This window comes from Sorex fumeus, unplaced genomic scaffold (assembly GCF_029834395.1).
Source record: "Sorex fumeus unplaced genomic scaffold, SorFum_2.1 ptg000024l, whole genome shotgun sequence".
Lineage (NCBI taxonomy): Eukaryota > Metazoa > Chordata > Mammalia > Eulipotyphla > Soricidae > Sorex > Sorex fumeus.
The window spans coordinates 23,456,781-23,477,070 of NW_026606081.1; the positions used below are offsets into that span (position 1 = coordinate 23,456,781).

General features: G+C 47.2%; 2 protein-coding genes across 2 annotated transcripts in view; both read right to left on the reverse strand.

Moving 5' to 3' along the window:
• The window catches only part of XRN1 (5'-3' exoribonuclease 1), a 52,999-nt gene extending 42,177 nt beyond the window's left edge, over positions 1 to 10,822 (reverse strand). Inside the window, exons 1-10 of the mRNA XM_056113939.1 lie at positions 10,642 to 10,822; positions 7,707 to 7,939; positions 5,319 to 5,416; positions 4,128 to 4,237; positions 3,920 to 4,030; positions 3,241 to 3,323; positions 1,683 to 1,770; positions 1,435 to 1,603; positions 587 to 654; positions 143 to 280 (exon numbers count right to left, since the gene is read on the reverse strand). Coding sequence (XP_055969914.1) covers positions 143 to 280; positions 587 to 654; positions 1,435 to 1,603; positions 1,683 to 1,770; positions 3,241 to 3,323; positions 3,920 to 4,030; positions 4,128 to 4,237; positions 5,319 to 5,416; positions 7,707 to 7,939; positions 10,642 to 10,716 — 1,173 coding nt within the window. The 5' untranslated portion in view covers positions 10,717 to 10,822. The remainder of the gene's footprint in view (positions 1 to 142; positions 281 to 586; positions 655 to 1,434; positions 1,604 to 1,682; positions 1,771 to 3,240; positions 3,324 to 3,919; positions 4,031 to 4,127; positions 4,238 to 5,318; positions 5,417 to 7,706; positions 7,940 to 10,641) is intronic.
• A 1,077-nt stretch (positions 10,823 to 11,899) lies between these two features.
• ATR (ATR serine/threonine kinase) overlaps positions 11,900 to 20,290 on the reverse strand; it is a 100,413-nt gene continuing 92,022 nt past the window's right edge. Inside the window, exons 43-47 of the mRNA XM_056113938.1 lie at positions 19,502 to 19,658; positions 19,246 to 19,399; positions 18,250 to 18,401; positions 13,774 to 13,879; positions 11,900 to 12,238 (exon numbers count right to left, since the gene is read on the reverse strand). Coding sequence (XP_055969913.1) covers positions 12,065 to 12,238; positions 13,774 to 13,879; positions 18,250 to 18,401; positions 19,246 to 19,399; positions 19,502 to 19,658 — 743 coding nt within the window. The 3' untranslated portion in view covers positions 11,900 to 12,064. The remainder of the gene's footprint in view (positions 12,239 to 13,773; positions 13,880 to 18,249; positions 18,402 to 19,245; positions 19,400 to 19,501; positions 19,659 to 20,290) is intronic.

Below are 20,290 nucleotides of genomic sequence, written 5' to 3' on the forward strand. Positions count from 1 at the left end.
AAAGAAACCAAAACCGGCTTTTGAAAGGGAAGAAATGAAACTGAAACGAGGCAACCTGCCAATCATGGGAAGAAAAATAATTTAGAAATATCCGTTCACCATTACAGCTCAAACAATGAAAGGACACTGGAAAATTGGACACCTTTGATTTTTTCTTTTCCTTGTAGTTCAAGGCTTCCTCGGCGGCAGCACCCGCGGCTTCATTGAGGTACTTGTTACCAACTTTGCTCTCAAACCACTTGAGGTCCACAAACACTTCGCTGAAGTGCTCCCGGTCAAACTGCAGAGAGAGTTCGCTCGCGTGAGACCCTCAGCCTGTGCCTGCCAGTGAGCTAGCCCAGCCTCTCCCAGGGACCAGCTGGGAGAAGTGGGGAAGCCGAGCACAGTACCTTCCTGCACCTGGGGAGAGCTCACTGGCTACTCTGGAAACTTAAGCCGAAACAAAGGTAACCGAGGTGCATTATTCCTCAGCCCCTCGAAAAGGCAGGATGAGAATTATAAAGCTTCTCCCCCTGGTTTTACGAAATCGGTCAAATACTCATTTACATCTCCCTGGGACAAGAACATATCACCTTGTATTACTTACATCTGATAATTTCACAAGGTACTTCTCAAAACGAGGTAAGTTGAGGTGCCCGCTTTCATTAATGTAGCCTGGAAGGACAAGTCCAACGGTTACACTGGAAGCTGACGTTCGTTTTTTTCCGACAAGTTTACCAGATTCTTTTCACAGAGAGTGGAGTGTTGGCAGTACACTAATGAAGACAGCAAACACCAGCCTGGACCCAGAGTCTGCTCTAGGGTCTGTGATCTGGCTATCATTAAAATACACAGTACAGGAAGAACCACAGCGAAACATAACAAGGTCCAGATTCACAGAACAACCCCCGCCCTCACATTGGCTAAGAACCATTCAACAAGCCGCTGAGCTTGGAGGGCTGGTGGGGAGGATGAGGCGGGAGGCGTGTTGGCCTGATGCTTTGCTCAGCAGCCTATGTGCCATTCACCTCGGACTGAAAACCCCTTCCCTCCTTAGGAAACCTTCCACGGCTTACCCATGCAGAACACTGAACTCCTAGGCTTAAAAATGAACTGAGCAAAACATCAGAAATAGAGTTCTTCTTCTTCTTTTCTTTTCCTTTTGTTTTTGGCCATCCCTGGCAATGCTCTTACTCCTGGCTCTTCACTCACGGGTCACTACTAGCATGGTTGGGGATGTCAGGAATTGAACCCGGGTCGGCCACGTGCAGGGCAAATGCCCACCTGTTGTACTATGGCTCCAGCCCCAGAAACAGAGTCCTTAGAACAAAAGAAGGCCCATTTCCCCCTTACGTTATCTCCACATGTGATAATCTAATAAGCTGAATGGCATTTTGTCCAGGCTAACTGAGAGCCAGTGTGAGCAGCCCCTAGTGGCGCTAAAGCGTTTCTTACCCCCGAGTTCTGGCAGGACGCTGATATATGTTCCGTAAAGCAGAGGCAGTGCATCGTGGTTAATATGTAAATGAGGTAGATGGGGGATAAAATCATTGCCAACAAGAAAACCCATCAAAATCCAATCATCTATTATCCTTTCGATGTCATACTTAAATGTGATCTTGTCCTACGGCCAATAAGAAAATCCGTCAGCCTCTTGAGCATTCTGTGTGGCCCTCTCTGGCTCGCGATTTCCTAGTACTTACTTTCAATGATGAAAACTCATAGTCAATATATTCTCTCATTAAAGACAAGTGTAGGAGGTGAAATGTGGTTTCTTCTGGTGCACATACTCTGTAACAGGATAATTCAGAGGGTCAACGATATTTTCAAAATTCAAATTTAAAAACAGCAAAGATTAAAACCAAACCGATTATTATAACAGTTAATTTATGGAATAAAAATATATGATTTACATAAAATCTGCAGGGAAGCATAAAGCAATAAAACTGCAATTATAATAGATAAAACAAAGTTAATGAACATCCCATCTTAAAGAATCTGACTACTTAACATTAAGATGTAATGATAAGGAGCTATCGGACTTAAGTACTCAAAGGAATCTTCAGATTCAAGGACAGACCCATTAAATCCTAAAGATTTTTTCAAACACAGGAAAAGTCATGCTAAAAATTATTAGTCTCCACAAACTCCAAATGGCCAAGTTAATCTTGAACAACAAGAAAGTCATAGGTCTCACCCTTCCTAATAACCCAAAAGGTGGGGTCTTGACAAAAAGAAAGAATACCAAAAACCAAAACAATACCAACAACAAAAAGAAACACTTTCAAACAAATGGAAGAGACTACAGAACACAGAAATAAAACTGCCCGTACACTGTCATGTGGTTTTCAGCCAGAGTGCCAACACAAGAAGCTAAGAATACTGCACGTCTGCGTGCAAAAGAATAAAGCTGGAACCTTGTATCACGTACAAAAATGGACTTCGCATGCTCAAAGCCTAAGTAAAAGCTAAAACTCCAAAACTCTTAGAAAGTGAAAAAAAAAAAAAGCCAAAGACTTACAACAGTGGATTTCGCATCAACTTCTTCTTTTTTATTTTTTAATTTATTTATTTGCTTTTTGGGTCATACTCGGTGATGCACAGGGCTGACTCTTGGCTCTGCACTCAGGAAGTACCCCTGGTGGTGTTCAGGGGACCCTATGGGATGCTGGGAATCGAACCCAGGTTGGCCATGTGCAAGGCAAATGCCCTACCTGCTGTGCTATTGCTCCAGCCCTCGCATTGACTTCTTAAACAGCATATTAAAAATATAGACAACGAAGGGGAAAAAGAGTGGGTTTCATCAAATTTTAAACTTTTGTGTACCAGACACTAGGATGAAAGTAAATTTCAGATGAGAGAGTTATTGAGGTAGCACTCTTTCTTTCCTGGTTTTGGTGCCAGAGCAGGCAGTACCCAGGGCTTAGTCCTGGCTCTATACTTAGGGATCAGTCCTGGGAGGCTTGGGGGGACCCAGCACGTGTGGGAATTAGTACTGGGTTCTGCCACATGCAGAGCAAGGGCTTTACTCCAGTACATCTCTCCAGAACCCCTTCCCCCCATTAACATTCTTTTTGTTTTGGGGCTGAACCTGGTGGTGCTCAGGGCTTACTTCTGGCAGGGCTAGGACCACATCTGTGGTGCCAGGAATCTAACCCAAACTGGCTGCATGCAAGGCAAGTGCTCTGTACTTCTGTACTATCACCCCAGCCGCTAACATGCTTAATTTCTATCCTTCCTGCCAACATATGGTTGATTTACCTTTGTGTCTTTTTGCCGCCAAACCGAACCTCTTCTCTTAAAAGAGAGAAATGTGCTTCATGGCTTGTTAATCCAAGCATAATCTGTTGGGAAAATGATTACAAAAAGTTTCTCTTCTCTCATTCATAAAGGTAAAGGCCCTCCCGTTGATCGTCGATTTGCTCGAGCGGGCCCAGTAACGTCTCCATTGGAGACTTTGTTGTTACTGTGTCTGGCATATCGAATACTCTCGGTAGCTTGCCGGGCTCTCCGAGAGGGGCGGAGGAATCGAACTCGGGTCGGCCATGTTGGCCGCTTGTAAGGCAAACACCCTACCGCTGTGCTATCGCTCCAGCCCTTCTCTCATTCATACAGTATCAAATTCAAAGAACTCACATTTCATACAGAAACCATGATGCTTATTCAAGGACAATAAACAATAGCTCCTTAGACACAAACATTCATTAAAAAGTAATTCCTGATTGGATTATGAGGAGGGAAAAGGGGGTGTTCCTGTTTGGTGGCTTTGGTGTCTGGACACAGCTTGCAGTGCTCATTTCCAACTACTTTAGGACTACCAACTACCTTGGGAAAAGCAACAGTAATCACACTTATTTCCCCAGCCAGAAAAACGTCTGACTCAGAATAAATGGCCTCGGTACTTTCCTGTGAGGTATGGAACAGCAAACACGGGACTTACCAAGTCAGCGTCTAAACCATACAGGCAGTGCCTGGTGTTGGGATCATGATCTGGCTTTGCTTTCTGGGATCTGATAAATTCCATGATTTTATGCTCGCCTTCTCCAGGAGTCTTAACAGAATGTTGGAAAATACATAGGTTAGATGTTTTGCCTCAGAATCTCACGTTCTTAAAATAGGTCTTAGAGGGGAGAAAAAAAAATAATGACCTCATGGCCCGAGAAGTAGATGGTAACTCCTTGCCATGACTTGTCTGTAGAAATTTTTAGATTTACAAAATACTTCAGATGCTCGTGCAACCTGGCCATGAATTCAGTCCCTATAAACAAAAAGTTTTACAAGTTTAACCTGAAAAATACACAAGAACAATGAGTCCCAAGTGACAACATAAAACTGGATCTGGGTTTCTGAGGAGTGGCGGTGTCACGAATTCCAGAGAAGGACACACTCTCAGACACGCTGAAGAGCACAGGGTGCCCCTTTCCCAGACAGGCTTCACCACTGCATCTCACTCTTATCACTTGAGAAGAAGATCACCGCCATGGGGCCAAGCCCAGGAGGAGGAAGAGCAACAGAAGGACACAATACAGATGCCGCCACCCAGGGGACTTTCAGCCCAGCAACAAGTATTAGTACCGCCACCCAGAAAGGCATGAAGGTGGAAACAGGAGGAAGCATCATGATGAGCATTTAGGAAAAGACAACAAGGTCCACTGAGGCGCTCCAAGGCGGCGTGGGGCTGGAGCGGGCCGGCCCCACCCGCGCACGGCCCAGGAGCGCTCCCAGTGGTATTTGGGGGCCCAGAGCCTCAAATCATATCCCTAGGCTCCGGCAATTCAGCCAAAGCAGAGACAGCATAAGACTGGTTGCTATCCTAAAAGATACGTGGCTTTACTTAATAACAGAGAAAACTTCCATCATTACTAAACAATTATTAAGACTTCACAGTTTTCGTTAAAGTAGCAGAGTGTAATGTTGGACAAAACTTGGAAAGTATGAAGTGGGTTGCTGCATAAAAAAATAAGCGTATTATACTGGTGAGTCCTCTGAAAGTCACAGAAACCCTGACTCTTGAGAAGGGGAACACGAGCAGGACGTATTTCTTGGCCCGAAGTGAGTCACAGCCTCATGGAAAAGCACCAGGGCTTCCGCACAGCTCTGCGTGGGAGAAAGGTGCTTGGTGGGGTGAGCTGGGTGCAGGTCTCAGGGACACTGGGGAGCCCCCCTCAGTCTCCCAGGGTGCCCAGGGCTAAGAACTACACCACCAAGGAGACGGCTGGAAACCGGCAGACACAATCAACCCCAAGGAGGAAAGTAACTGAGACTAAAAAAAAAAATCATTTAAGGGTAAAAAAAAATATATTTAAAACCTCTCAGCAGTTTTCTCCGGATGAACCTACCTGGTGTGATGCAGTTGGAGTCAAACCTGGCCTCGGCAGGAAGGGTCTCTCCTTTCTCCACTGCCTTCTTGATTTTGTCTTCGGCCTCCTTTGCCGACCTTCAAAGTGAAGGAGAAACGTCACTCAGGCTTTCTGGGGAAAGGCATGGAACCTTTTTACAGGAAGCCAGGCGTGAGTTAGAGGACTTGATGGCTAAAATCTTAGTTCATTAATTTTAAGATTCAAAACCAAAAGGTAACTCGATAAAAATAAGCCGCAGATGAGTTTTTCAGCTAGGTTTTATGGAAGTAAAATAACGTTAACAGTCTAAAACGGACACAGAACACTACAAATGCTGATCACAAAGTAACACCTAAGAAGAGTCTCACCTAACCTTCATGCCAAGGCCTCCAGAGGCCGGACTGCCCAGGCACCAGGGCAGTTCTGCTCTCCTGGGCCCCGGCCCCTGTAATTCTGTGCTTCTGAGATATTTCATCTCAATGATCATTGCTCTGATAGAATCATTAACTACAGCCCCTGAAATCCCTGGTTTTTCTATTTTGGTTTGTACAACCATTTTAATAAACTCTCTGTATTACATTTCTTCTGTTTAAAACAGCTGCTAGATTTTTTCTTGTAAGGAACACGAGGGATGCACTAGGTTTTAAAAAATCCCTTTTCAACATTAATAGCTCAAAAGAACATGGAGAATCTGATTAAGTTTGCAGGGCCTGGAGAGGTAGTGCAAAGGGCAGGGGGTCTGAGCTCAACCCTGGCACTGCAGAGCTCTCTCAAGCACCGTCAGGAGTGACCCCCCCCCCCCCCCAGCCCAGAACTAGGAGCACTTCCTCCCCCCCAAGTACCTACAGACGTAGCCCCGAACCCCAAAAACTGAAAAAAAGAATTTCCAGGGCCCAATTCCTAGACATTGAGACTAAGTCTGGGTGATGATTAGGGATCTGAATTCCTGTACGAGATGAGATGGCTTTCTCTGCAAGGACTTCACAGACCCCCAGTATTGACAGAATCGCTCCTTTGAGGATGAGTATGTTTTGATTTGGGGTCACACCGCCTGGTGCTCAGGGATACTCCTCTGGCTTTCTTGGGGGTCGCTACGGGCAATGCGTGAGAGATCATGCCGTGCCAGGAGTTGAGCCAGAGACCCTGTGCTTCCCCTGCTGAACGCTCCTGCTCCTCTCTGAGACACAAATCAGTCCCCGTGGCAGGAGCACCATGCTGAGGGCCCTCGCCCACCTGGCCTGTTCCCACACAGCACTCATGGCCCTGCTCTCTCCTCCACTGGCTCCCGATGGGAGCGACCTAACCACTCCAGTTCAGGGGCTCTTCCCTTCAATTCCAACACCCCTTGGGGTGATTTCTGCTCTTCCCAAGCATGGCCTTACTGGACCTATTATAATGTGAAATATTCCACAAGTTCAGGACTTCGACTTTGCTTTGGACTTGGGGCCACACTCAGCAGTGCTCAGGGCTTACTCTAGGCTCAGGGCTCAGGAATCACCCCTAGTGGTACTTGGAGGACCATTAGAGGGAGCTGGGGATTGAACTCAGGTCAGCCTCATGCAAGGCAAGCACTCTACTGGCTGAATGATTGCTGAATGATCTCTGAACGATCTCGGACCCATCTCTCTGAAGGATCCTGCTAGCCCAGGGCTTTGACTTTCTATTCCTGTTTTTTTTTTTGTTTGTTTGTTTTGGTTTTGGTTTGGAGCCACTCCAGGGGTGCTCAGGGCTTACTCCTGGCTCTGTGCTCAGGAATCCCTCCTGACAGGGTGTATGTGTTGGTAGGGATCAGACCTAGGTCAGCTGCATGCAAGGCAAGCACCTTCTGCCTGTATGATCTTTCTGGTAGAACCACTTTACAGTCCTGTGTTCCACCTCTTCTCATTCTTTCCCTTCTCCTGCTTCTAGCATGTCACACGTGGTTCTGTCCAGCACCCCTGTCTTCCCTGGTGGAACTTTCTTCCCAGCCCAAGTCCACACTCTGTCAGGGCCAGCACCTAGCCCAGGGTCTGGGAGTCAATGAGTGTTTGCTGAATTAACCGAAATCCAAGCAGGTTTTCAGCAGAACACTCTAGTTCGCTCTGAGCTCTCCAGCTCAGGGCAACTTCGGCAGAGTTTTCTCCACTCCAGACATTTCCACATCACCAACCAGAAGCTAGAAAAATCCGTGGCCTCCAGGAGAGTGATTTCCTACAGCCTCTGAGAAGTGACACCCCCCTGGTTACTTCACTTACGGACCTGATAAAATACGGCATTCTTAGTAGGAGACACTGACACTTCTGGAGGGATTTAAGCAGATACGAGAGAGGAGGAACACAGGGTACAGTTGATTAACTTTCAGACAATCGCTGATCTCGAAGTGCTCTCCGAGGAACAGCCGTGCTTTACCTAAAACGCCTCCCACGCTGCTGGTTCATTTTTGCTCGCGGAGCGACACCGTCAACAGCCATAAAGAATACTTTCCTGGGCTTGATGATGCGGAACAGCACCTCCAGGTAGTGGAAAATGTCCGCGAAGATTTTATCATCGGAAATCCTGAAGTGGACATCGTCGTCGTTGGGATGGGAGCACTGGTGGATGATGCCGTTCATATCCAAGTACAGATTGTCGAACTCAGGAATCTGGAGAAAGAGAGAGAGAGAGAGAGAGAGAGAGAGAGAGAGAGAGAGAGAGAGAGAGAGAGGAAGAAGCAGCCCCGTCAGTGGCCCCAGTCATGCCAGGCCAGGAGGGAACCCAGGAGGGAACCCAGGCGTCCCCGGACAGACACCAGACACACTGGTGACCCAAGAGGAGGGAGTGGTCAGACACAGACGGACCCCACGCTCAGAGGGTGCACCTGCCCGGAAACCATGACTCACTGACCCACAGAGTCCAGGAGAACACGGAAGCCAGAGTTGGGGGTGCTACTCAGATCCTAGTGTCCTGGGCCAGGGGTGTGGTTCAAGTGGTCACAGAGGCGCTAAGTTCAGTCCCTGGCACAGCAGGTCCCCAAGTACCCACCTGCCTGGCCCAGCACCCCCTTCCCCCGCACCTCTGAGCATGGCTTTTACAACAGCAGCCACAAAAAGAGAAAAAGAGTTTCCTTTTTTTCCTGTTATTTGACACTGACTTCTCAAAAATTTCATTTTTCCTACAAAAAGGCAATAATTTCCTTGTCAGCGGGTCTTATATTGAGATAGAATGCCCTACTTCTTACTTAGTCATTGAGGTTTATAAATTACTTCTGGTCTTACCGTATATCTGTTTTTTAAGGAAACGGAGTTTCTTTAGAATATTCAAACTATGTCAAGAAATTTACAGAGTTCTGAAAACTTGCTTCTTGCTTTTGGCATGTGGATCCAAGAATGTCTAACCCTTGGCTAGCAGGCGCACTGCTTATGGAGAGACTCTCACGGCCCTGCCTCACAGATCTTTCTTTTCTACTAACATGTCTGTGACCAAGGAAGGGGAACAACGCTGCAACACAGGCACACAAGGGGGAGCTGAAGCAGCAGTTCAGTGATAAGCCAACATAGCTATTGGTAATGCCACACCTTCTATTTGCTTTCTCTTGGTATAGTTTTGTTGTGCCTTACATGCCAAAGAAATTCCCAAAGAAAAACATAATGGACTTTCTGTGCATTCAAGATGATGTTTTATTAAAAGTTATCTGAAAAATTCTCAACATTTCAATGGAATTTGGGAGGGGGCAAGGGAAGAGGCACTTTATAAAGTGATTCCAGTTCCGGCGTCTCCTCTAAACATGCAAGTTTAGAAACAATACAGCCAGGGTTTGTAGCCTGAGGGGCTCGAGCCAGAGGCGTGTGGAAGCTCACCAATGCTTGGCCCTAGTGGCCCCTGACGTCACTGGCCCTGGACACTGGGGCCAGGAAGTCTCACCCAGAGAGGCCCAGGACCCTGAGCCGGGAAGCCCCTCAGTACCGAAAGCTCACTACCAGGATCAAAAGCTTTTGAAAACATGAGTTTTAGTGAACCAAGTTTGAAATCCATCGTAATGTGCTCAGGGGGCACGGCCGGCAATGCTAGGATTATTCCTGGCTCTGCACTCGGATCACAGTGCTCTGAGCCAGAGGGCAATATGAGATGGGGGCTGAACCAGGATCAGGCTTGTGCAAGGTAAGCACCCTACCTCTGCACTATGGCTCCAGCCCCAGTGAGGAAATTATTTCTTGATCGCCAGTAACAAAATTCCTGAAAATGGTGAAACTCCAAGATACGTCCACCAAATAATAAAAAAAAAATCTGCACAAAACAGCAGTCAATCCCTGATTGACCAGAATACATATTATCAAGTTAGTCTGAATAACAATCACACTTTTCCACTTTCGAGCTAAGTGACTCACATCCAGAAGGAACCAGAGACCTTTGCCAAATTCTCTTCTTGGTTTCTCCCTGAACCCAAGTCGACCCACCAGGCAAAGACAACAAACAGAAATGCACATTCTACGTCATAGCGCGCCGTGTCATTTCCGCACAGATGGACAATGCTGACCAATGGTGATGGGTGGCCACAGTGAGTTGCGAGCCCCCTTCCCTCCACACGTGTGGGACCTGCACAAACGGGCTGTGCCCATTTTCAGGCCGGGTAAGGTGCAAAGCCAGTCTCTCTTTCTTCCCACCCCCTTCAGCCCTACCAAGCCTTGCCGGGCAACCCCGCCAATCCGACTGCGTGTGCATACGTGTGAGTTTGTGCGTGTGCATGCATGTCTGTGCGTCTGTTTGTGTGTCTGTGCATGTCTGTGTGTGTGTGCATGTCCGTGTGCGAGTGTGTATCCGGGTGTGCGTGTCCATGCATGAGCCCGTGTGCGTGTCTAAGTGTGAATGTGTGTGCGTGATTCTGTGTCTGTGTGCATACGTGTCTCTGTGTCTGTGTGCGTGCCTGCATGTATGCGTGGCCGTGTGTGCATGCGTGTGCGTGCGTGTGCGTGTTGGAGCGTGCCCCTGGGTCAGTGCGAGTGTATGTGCGCGTGTCCGCGAGCGTGTGCGTGCGTGCATGTTTGTCTGTGCGTGTCCCCGTGTCGTGTGAGTGTCCGTGCGTGTGCATGCGTGTCCGTGCGTGTGCATGTTGGAGCGTGCCCCTGTGTCGGTGAGAGTGTCTGTGTGTGCGCGCGTGTCCGCGAGCGTGTGCGTGCGTGCATGTTTGTTTGTGCGTGTCCCCGTGCCGTGTGCGTGCCCGTGCGTGTGTCTGGACCGGGACTGGCTTCTGGACCCGAGTCCGGGGAGCGCCGGCAGCAGGCGCCCCGCCGGCGCGGTCCCGGGGCCGCGGTGACACTGGGCCCGGCCGCCCGCCCCCGCCCCCGCCCCCGCCGCCGCGCGCGCCCACCTGATGCTCCTTCACCACTTCGCTGAGGCAGGGGTACCGCTCCGAGATCCACCGGTAAAACTTGGGGACGCCCATGGCAACCGTCAGCACCGCGGGCAGCCCGGGCCAAACCGAAACCAAACGCCCCGCCGGGGCCTGCGCTGCCGCCGCCGCCGCCCGTCGCGCCGCCGATGACAACACGGCGCCGGGCTCGGTGACAGCCACCGAGCCAGCCCGGCGGGCTAGAGCGGCCGCGCGCACGCGCACTGCCACCGCCGCCGCGCCCGCCGCCGCGCCCCGTCCCTGTCCCCGCCCCCGCCGCCCGGGACGCCCTCGCGTCGTTGGCGGGAACTTCGTGGAGTTGACCCGGCGCCAACACCCTTGTAGACGTGTCCCTTTCCCTGGGCCGACGCCTCCCAGGTCCCCGGGGGCACCGAGCTCCTTAATCGCCCCGGGCTTCGCGAGGCACGACGGCCGGGGATACAATGTTTCCATCCCGCCCTGATCTTGATACTGTTTCCCAAGCACTGCCAAGTGTTCCGGACAGAATTCCACCAAGCGAATGAGAAGGCTTTATAAAGTTTCCCAGTTGGCCATTAAATAAACCCACTGCTTTGTAACTATTTAATCATTTAAATCTACAGGAAAACATGCGAAGATTCCCATGCAACTGCGTTTTGGCGTGAAGCCAGGAAATCCTCAGCCCTCCCGAGCCGCTAGATTCTGTGTTCCCTCTTAGTGTCCAGAATACATTGGGGACACTAAGGGTGTCCAATGCACAGGATAGCAGCAGCCGTCGAGTTACGGAATGCTTTCATATTTCTCTTTCTTGGCTTAAGTTTTTCTCCTGCCAATTTAAAAACCATACAAAATGCTTTATTAAGTGAACTTGAGGTGCTCCTTCTACATTTTATTGGACTCTCAATGCTTTGAGGGCTACGGAAGTAGCTCAGAACAAATTTCGCACAGTATTTACGCAGAATTATTTTTGGTTGTTTAAAGAAATCCTCACGTTAACCAGTACTTAAAAGAAAAACTGTAAAATGAAATGTTGATTTTTTTCTTACAAAAACATCTTTTTAGAGCCTAAGACAGTCTGTTGGGTGTGCAGAGACAGTGCAGGGTCTAGGAGCTTGCCCTGAGCACTGCTGACCCAGGTTGGATACTGGGCCACTTCTGGGAATGCTCTCAACACACTGAGGCAGGAATAAGCCCTAACCTAAAACAACAATACCATCCGACATAATAAGTTCCGTTTCTCCAGTTATCACACACAATATATATTAAGGAAACAGTTTATTTTTAATGACATATATTAGTTTAAATATTAACAATCATTGCATAAATACCATTTGCTCTGAGAACATACTCATATTGTACTTGGGAACTGAATATGTAACAACCACACATTCCTTAAACCCACTTTCTTGGAAGTCCCTTCATTTCACATATACGGGGTCCACCCCAGGTACATCTGGCACAGCAGGTTTTCGTCAGTGGCTTCCTGAATCAGGTAGTGGACGTGTCCCTCAATGGACAGCGGCAGCCCTGTCACTCTGTTTCGGGTCTTGATGACACCCTGCAGTCTCTGTTCGATGTCAAGAACGTGGGTCTTGGCCTAAAAGAGAAACAATGAAAATGACAAGGGCTAGAGAGCCAGGTGGATTTTCGTGACCCGGATCTAGGACCTTTCTGTTATCTGACAACTGTTTTGATTGTTTTGGGAACACACTCACTGGTGTACAGGGTCACTCCTGGCAGGCTCAGGACTACACGGGGTGCAGGGGGCCGAACCAGGTCAGCCTCATGCCAAGTAAGTGTCCCACCACTACCTCTCTAGCCCCTTTTAACGATTGTTAATGCCATTTTATTCATCATTACTTTATAAAAGCAAATAATAAACAAGGAATGAAACAAATTGAGTAACCTGAGGTGTTAATTTTGAAGCTTGTAATATTGATACTATAACAATATCAACATCTTGAATCTTTTTCTATATTCTAAATTTTTCTGTGAAATAGCAGGGACTCTCTTCCACATTATAATTCTAGAAAGACAGGAATAAAGTTAATCTAAAAATCTTTAGAACTTTAAAGTTTTCAAAATATCCTAATATTTTGAATGTCATTAAATTTTAATTTTATATTAAATGATTTACCAGTCCACTCGGCCACGCTACCTACCGGGCTGGAGCGCTAGCACAGCAGTAGGGCGTTTGCCTTGCACGCAGCCAACATGGCCGATCCGAGTTCGATTCCTCCGCCCCTCTCAGAGAGGCCGGCAAGCTACCAAGAGTATCTCGCCCCCGCGACAGAGCCTGACAAGCTACCCTACCCGTGATGTATTCGATATGCCAAACACAGTAACAACAAAGTCTCCAATGGCGACATTACTGGGTCCGCTCGAGCAAATGGATGAACAACGGGAGGACAGTACAGTGACAGTGATTTCCTAGTCCAAATATTCAATATTTACATATTTTAATAACAGCAACACTATAAGGAATGCCTAAATGCAGATTATGCTTGTGTGAGCAAATGCCAATTTAAGTTAGTTTCTTGAAAGCCTACAAATTTCTCTCATTATTGAAAGCTTATCACATCTTAAACTACATTTTTTGCTTATTAAAATAACTGTAAATTCTGAGGCTTCAATATTAGTGAGTTAATTGCTACGAGTTAAAGCGGAGAATGAATCTTCTTTAGGCCATTTGGATTCAAGTTCTTTTCACATTTTTTTTTTCCAATTTGGATTTTTGAGTCACACACTGCAGTGCTAAGGGGCTAGACCATTTATTTAGGGGCACCTTGGTCTGCTTCTGGTGGGGCTCGGGAATCCATTGTGTGCCGAGTTCAAAGCCAGGCCTTCTGCATGCCACACAGTGTTGTTCCCTCCCTACAACCCCGCACCCTCCCCAGCTGTGAAGAGTCTTTGGCTCACCAAGTATGGGCGCTCCTTTAATCACATACATGATAACTGTTAACATTAGTAGTAAAGATACGGAAAGTTTCAGGCAGACTGAGATTTCAGAGCCTTCAAGGATTACTCACTCATCAGCAGTACTCAGTACTGATTACTCATCAGCAATACTCAGACTCACCGTCACTTCTAGAGACAGGCAGCATCAGCTCTTAAGCTCAACTTTCCACTCACCTTCTCATTGACAACTTCCCCAGTTTCATTGAGGGAGGCTCTGGAATGTCCTTTCACGGGTTTGCTCCACTCCACAAGAGGATCATGTAGGAAAGTCTTCAGGACGCTAAGAGGGAACCAGCATATGGTCACGGCACACGCGTATCTCTGTAAAAATCAGCCTCTAGCATTAACACTTGGGTGTAAGTGGAAGCGAAGGATTAGAGAGAGAGAGAGAGAGAGAGAGAGAGAGAAACACACGCCTCCACCTTTCAGTAAGTGTGTGCAGTCGGTAGTCTGGGGCCAGGGAACAAAGGGAAAGAATAGGAAGAGGCAAAGTGGAAGGGCCCGAGGTATTCTTGGGGAGTAAGACGAGCTCTGTAGCGCCTGGTGTTTACTGGGATCCGTGAGTGAGTCTCTAGTGCCTGGTGTCTACTGAGATCCAGTGAATCTATCGTGCCTGGTGCCTACTGCGATCTGGTGAGTGAGTCTGTATCGAGTGAGGGAAAAACGGGCCCTGCTGGGTCTCCCCGGCTGCAGGATCCCCGGCACACCCAGAGCAGAGTGAGTAAGGGCACCGGAAGGAGTCCAGCCGAAACGCCCCCAAACGTCCAGGAGTGAGGCCGCGCAGAGCCAGGAACAAGCCCCAACCACCTGTCAGGTTTGGCTCCAAACAAAACAAGCGATACATGGACGTGTGACAGCATGAAAAAAAGGCATGAAACATGTGAAGTGAACGGGGAGAAACATGAAAGGCGTGACTTGACTCATCTATGAAATGCCCCGGAGAGGCAGCTGCACAGACAAAGGGTTGCTGGGGGAAGGCGAGGCAGGGAACAAGGCGCAGGCTTATGCCTTTCCGGGGAGATGAAAAGGAACCGTGGTGACGGACAGCAGCAAGGGCCGTGCCACTGAAAAGGGTTTGGGTGTGTGTATATGCTGTGAATTGTACGAAGGGGATTGTTTTGTTTTGTTTTTTTGGCCACACCCAGTGATGCTCAGGGTTTACTCCTGACTCTGCACTCAGGAATTACTCCTGGCGGTTCTGGGGGGACCAGATGGGATGCTGGGGATCAAACCCAGGTTGACTGTGTGCAAAGCAAAGACACTGTCTGCTATACTGTCTCTCAGTCCTGCTGAGAATTCTTAAGATCAAAGATAAATAGTCTTACTAACCACAGTCGCCACGTGGCACTCTCCATCCCCATGACTGTAATTGTGACTGTCAATCTGTACCTGTGACTACCTTAACCCTCTTCATTCATCCCACTCTCTCCACCTCTGGTGGCCACCAAGCTATTCTCTGCATCTCTAAGCTCAGTTTGTGGTGGTTTTTGTTCATCAGGATTCTCTAGAGCACTGTAGCACCGTCCTCCTGTTGTTCATCGATTTGCTCGAGCGGGCACCAGTAACATCTCACAACAAATTGTGAGACTTGTTATTACTGTTTTTGGCATATTGAATACGTCACGGGGAGCTTGCCAGGCTTTGCCGTGCGGGCGAGATACTCTCGGTAGCTTGCCGGGCTCTCCGAGAGGGGCAGAGGAATTGAACCTGGGTCGGCCATGTCAGCCGTGTGCAAGGCAAACACCTTATCCGTTGTTCTATCGCTGCAGCCCAGGATTCTCTATGTAGGTAACAAATATCACACAACATCTATATCTGGCTTATTTCTTTTAAGACAATACCTTCATGGTTCACCCATGCTGTCTCAAATGGCAATACTCCCTTTTCAGAGCCGAGAAACAGTCTGTTGGGTAACACTAGGTTGTCCTTGCTGCTCCCACAGGGAGTTTAAGGTTTAATGAGCCACTCCCCAACAGTGCAACTGAGGCACACCCGATCCCATCAGGCACTGATAATTCCATATTGCTTCTCTTTTCCCTTTATGTCATTTGCATGGTTTATTTAGCGATGTTCTTTTTGTATAGACACAGGAACACAGCTGATGTTATGCTATGTAACATGGGACTTAACTGACTCCAAAATAATATTACTCCTGGGCATCTGTACTTAAGCCTCAGCTGCCCTTAGTTCCTAGCACTCCAAGAGCAGGGTCCTGACGAGGGACTGATGGACCCAGGGCAGCTGTGAGCTACCCTGACATCAAAATGGGCCAGGTTAAAGGCCATAATACTTTTTTTTTTTTTTTTTTTAATTTATTTATTGAATCACTGTGGGAAAGGTTACAAAGCTTTCAGGTTTATGTCTCAGTCATGCAAATATCAAACACATTTCCCTTTACCAATACTTATTTTTTCCCATGAAGAACCCCAATAAAACCCCACCCCCACCCCTCCCCGTCCCTGTGAGGCAGATGAATTCTAGTTAACACTCTATCCGCTTTGATTAGATTGTTTCAATAAAAGATTCGCCACTATTATTTAGAGTTTACCCCCCCCCCCCCCCAAATCAGACATGCTGAAAAAGCATTGTGAAGTGATTTGCTTTCTACAGCTGGGTTCAAGAATTAAATGTTGGTTTTGGATTTCTGCTATTTTACCTATTGACCCTGGAAGTATTTCTACTGAAAGTCAGATAGTTAAGAAATTGGTTTCTGTGTTCTGGAGTCGTGGCCGTGCTGGAGAGCCGCTCGTGGGGGGCAACTGGTGGCCTCGGTAGGGCGTGAAGGGCGGAGCGAAAAGGCCATAATACTTAACTACGTTAAGAGCATGGTCACGGGCAAACTCTGTCATGACCCAAAAGGAGGTAACTGAATAAGGACCCTGCTGGGGTTAGGAAAGACTAACATGACCTGAGGACTGTGGTCTTGAATATATAGTGAGATGTTCCCCAGGAAGAGCCAAGCTTTAAGCTTAGTATACCTCTTACTGTGCTCATACATTGTTAGAAATATTACTGTCACTGTCACTCCTGTTGTTCATCAATTTGCTTGAGCAGGCCCAGTAACGTCTCCACTGTGACACTTGTTACTGTGTTTGGCATATCGAATACGTCACAGGTAGCTTGCCAGGCTTTGCAGTGCAGGCAAGATACTCTTGGTAGCTTGCTGGGCTTTTTGAGAGGGTCGGAAGGAATCGAACCTGGGCCACGTGCAAGGCAAACACCCTACCCGCTGTGTTATCGCTCTGTTTGCCTTGCACGCGGCCAACCCGGGTTCGATTCCCAGCATCCCATATGGTTCCCCTGAGCACCGCCAGGAGTAATTGCTGAGTGCAGAGCCAGGAGTAACCCCTGTGTATTGCCGGGTGTGACTCCCCCCCCACAAAAAAAAGAAATATTTTAAGAAGTAAATTTACTATAACTGTTTAAATGGATTACTAGCTGAGGAAAGGAGAAAGCAAATACACCCTGGATGGAATCCCGTCCTTGGGTGGATCTCCTAGTAATCCTGAGTTATCTCCTTAGATGAGATTTTGTCCTTGAGTTAATCTCCTGAAGGAGTGGCCTTTACCTCTCTTTGTTGTTATGATAATGTTCAACCCCACCTTTGTATCCCCACCCTACAAGACTCCTATAGAACTAAGCCATAAAGGCTAAGAGACAGAACTAGGCTGGCAGAAGACGTGGGGGCTGGCAGAGAGTCTTGTAGGAGGGAGACTAGAATCCAGAAGGGGGAGTTGATGAAGATGCTGAGGACAGGACAGAACAGAACAGAGGCGAACAGAGACGAACAGAACAGAACAGAAGCACGAGTCTACACGTTAGGGGAGGAAAAGAGAACTCCTCTGGAACGAGACTCTGGGAAGGAGACACTGAGAGGGAGGTGAAGACGAAGGTGAAGATGCAGAGGACTAGATGTTGAAGACACGGAGGAGAATAGAGACTCTGGATACTTTGAGGCCTGCAAGGAGAATAGGCTGATGGAACCGATGACGGGGACCCCGGCCAAAATGATGACTATGACTGCTCCGTAAAGGGAAAGATCGGACGACGCCAGGGAGAGAGAAATAAACCGACTGCCGACCAGCCTGGGGCCCAGTTCCCGTCCTTTGCCCATGGTCCGGCCCGGGGAGGCGGCTCTCAGCCACCAAATGCTCGAGTCCTGCGTGTCCAGCCTGTTTGGGCCCAACTTTTTCATTCTGATGTTGGAAACTTACAGTAGTCCACTGCAGATACACACATTTTCTATTTTTGTGTGGGAGGTTTGGGGCCATACTCAGCAGTGCTATACAACATTTTCTTCATCTATCTGTCCAGCCAGGGACACAGGTAGCTTCCACAGTCTGGACACACTATGAAAGTGCTACAATGAACTATAAGTTTTTACTTTTATTTGGATTGGGGGGTGGGGGGCTACTCCTGTCTCAGTGCTCAAGCTACCACATACTGCTAGGGAGCAAACAAGAATCTCCTACATGCAAAACATGCACTCCACCCCTCTGAGTTATCTCTCTGGCCCGGTCAATTTGATCTGAAAGCACTGTTTTAAAACTCTTCTTCAACAAATGTGAAGTTCTATATATAAAAAAAAATCTTAGAAGTCAATAAGGCTCAAGATTACTGTTAAACATTTCACAAAATCTAGACGCTCACCTCATTAAAGGCTCCCTCTGATCCCGCATCAGCCTCATGGTGACTTCACAAGCTCTTCGAAAAAGACCTTCTGTTCCCATAGGCCCCATTCCGTTAACCATATTATGAGTCAAGCGAAACGGAACAATTTCTGGAACTTCAAATGTTTCTCCCTTAAAAGCAATGAATTTTTAAAAAGAATGTTAGAATTTTTAAATCTTGATGCAAAAACTTGCAATTTCTTGCCTAGGCTCATATACAAAAGATACCCTTAAAATATTAGTATGTGTAGCTATATTACAGATATATGTATTGAAAGAGTCATCTAATTCTACCTTTGCTCTTGGGGAAATGAAACACAAGTCCTTAAGAAGATCTAGGATTACAGATCCTGCTTTCACAGAAGTACTGCAGTGAAGAGTACTTTAGGCATTCAGTATTTAGTCTTACGTTGACTTCCTTCATGTCTTTCTCAACCATGCTCACATTTTTCTACTTAATATCAAAGGAAGTTATATGCTCACATCCCTCAGAAATGTAACATGTGACAGAATGAAGTTCTGTTAACTTACTTTCTCACTCTCACCAGCCTTTCCAAGGTTTTTTTTATCCCCTGCAGAAACTGAGTCTTGTGGGATGTTTTCTTGTTAAAGACAACTTTAAAACTCTGGAATAATTTCTGTTGCCACTTTTGGAAACCATCACATTAAATACTATTCCATTTCTCTAAAACTAAATCTTAGGAAAATGAACATTTTCTTTTCATGTAACTAAGAACTAACAGAGTCAGAATTAGAGCCTATGCCTTTGAACTTCAGGTTTAGTGTTAGTTTCCACTCTCATTAGTGTTCTTCTCATCCTAGACAGCTTTACTGGGAAACTCACCGACGAAACCCCCGGGCAAGCTCTCGACATGAGCCGACCGGGAACGCAACTGCTCCCTACAGCCAGGTCTGGGGAAGAAAGACTAGCGGGAAAAGGAAACGGGGAGGAAACCCAAGTGGAGCAGTTGCTCACCTTATTGAAGAGACAGTTGAAATCCACGTGCACACATTCCCCCGTGAAGGAGTCGAAGAGAATGTTCTCCCCGTGACGGTCTCCGAGCCCCAGGATGTAACCAACCATCGACATCACTGCAGTGGAGCGGCAGTATGCCGATCTGCTACTATACCTGAAGGAAATGCCATGCAGTCTGCTTCTGTATAAGCCACATAACCTAAAGTCCTATTCAAAACACCCGCCATAACAAAGTATTATATTCTTGGTAACATACCAGGATGTAGGATCAGGGAATGTTCTCAGAAACCACTCATGAAAAACAGGAGGATGCCGAGGCAGAAGAAATTCTCTAAATACTTTGAGTTTTTCAGGCAGAGCTGCAGCCTTTGGTAACATACACTGGCGAAGCTCTTTTCCTGTCATATAAACACCTGCAAGGAGAGTGATTTTCCTTACTCATACAAGTCAAACAAGAGGGAATTCTTTTTGTTAAAGGAGGACAGAGCATAGCAAGTCAAACAGTTGTATCTAACTCAAATTGTTATTCAAAAGCAAATGAAGAATTTTTGAATTATGCAAAGGCAAGTTTCTCATCTGATAGTATTATGCAGTGATGAAACAGATTAAATGTGAAGCCACTTGAAGAAAATGTAACCTAAAACCAATGTTGTGGAATCAAGTCACTCCGGAAGATCATGCAGAAGAAATACATTGTAAAAATGCTGCAGCCCAAAAGGCACATGAGAAAATGCTCTACATCATTAATCATCAGGGAGATGCAGATCAAAACCACAATGAAATACCATCTCACACCTCAGAGACTGGCCCACATCCAAAAGAACAAAAGCAACCGGTGCTGGCGTGGATGTGGCGAGAAAGGGAACCTCCTTCACTGCTGGTGGGAATGCTGACTGGTCCAACCCTTTTGGAAAACAGTATGGATGATTCTCAAAAAATTAGAAATTGAGCTCCCATTTGACCCTGCAATACCACTCCTGGGAATATATCCCAGCGAGGCAAAAAAGTATAGTAGAAGTGACATCTGCATTTGTTTGTTCAATGC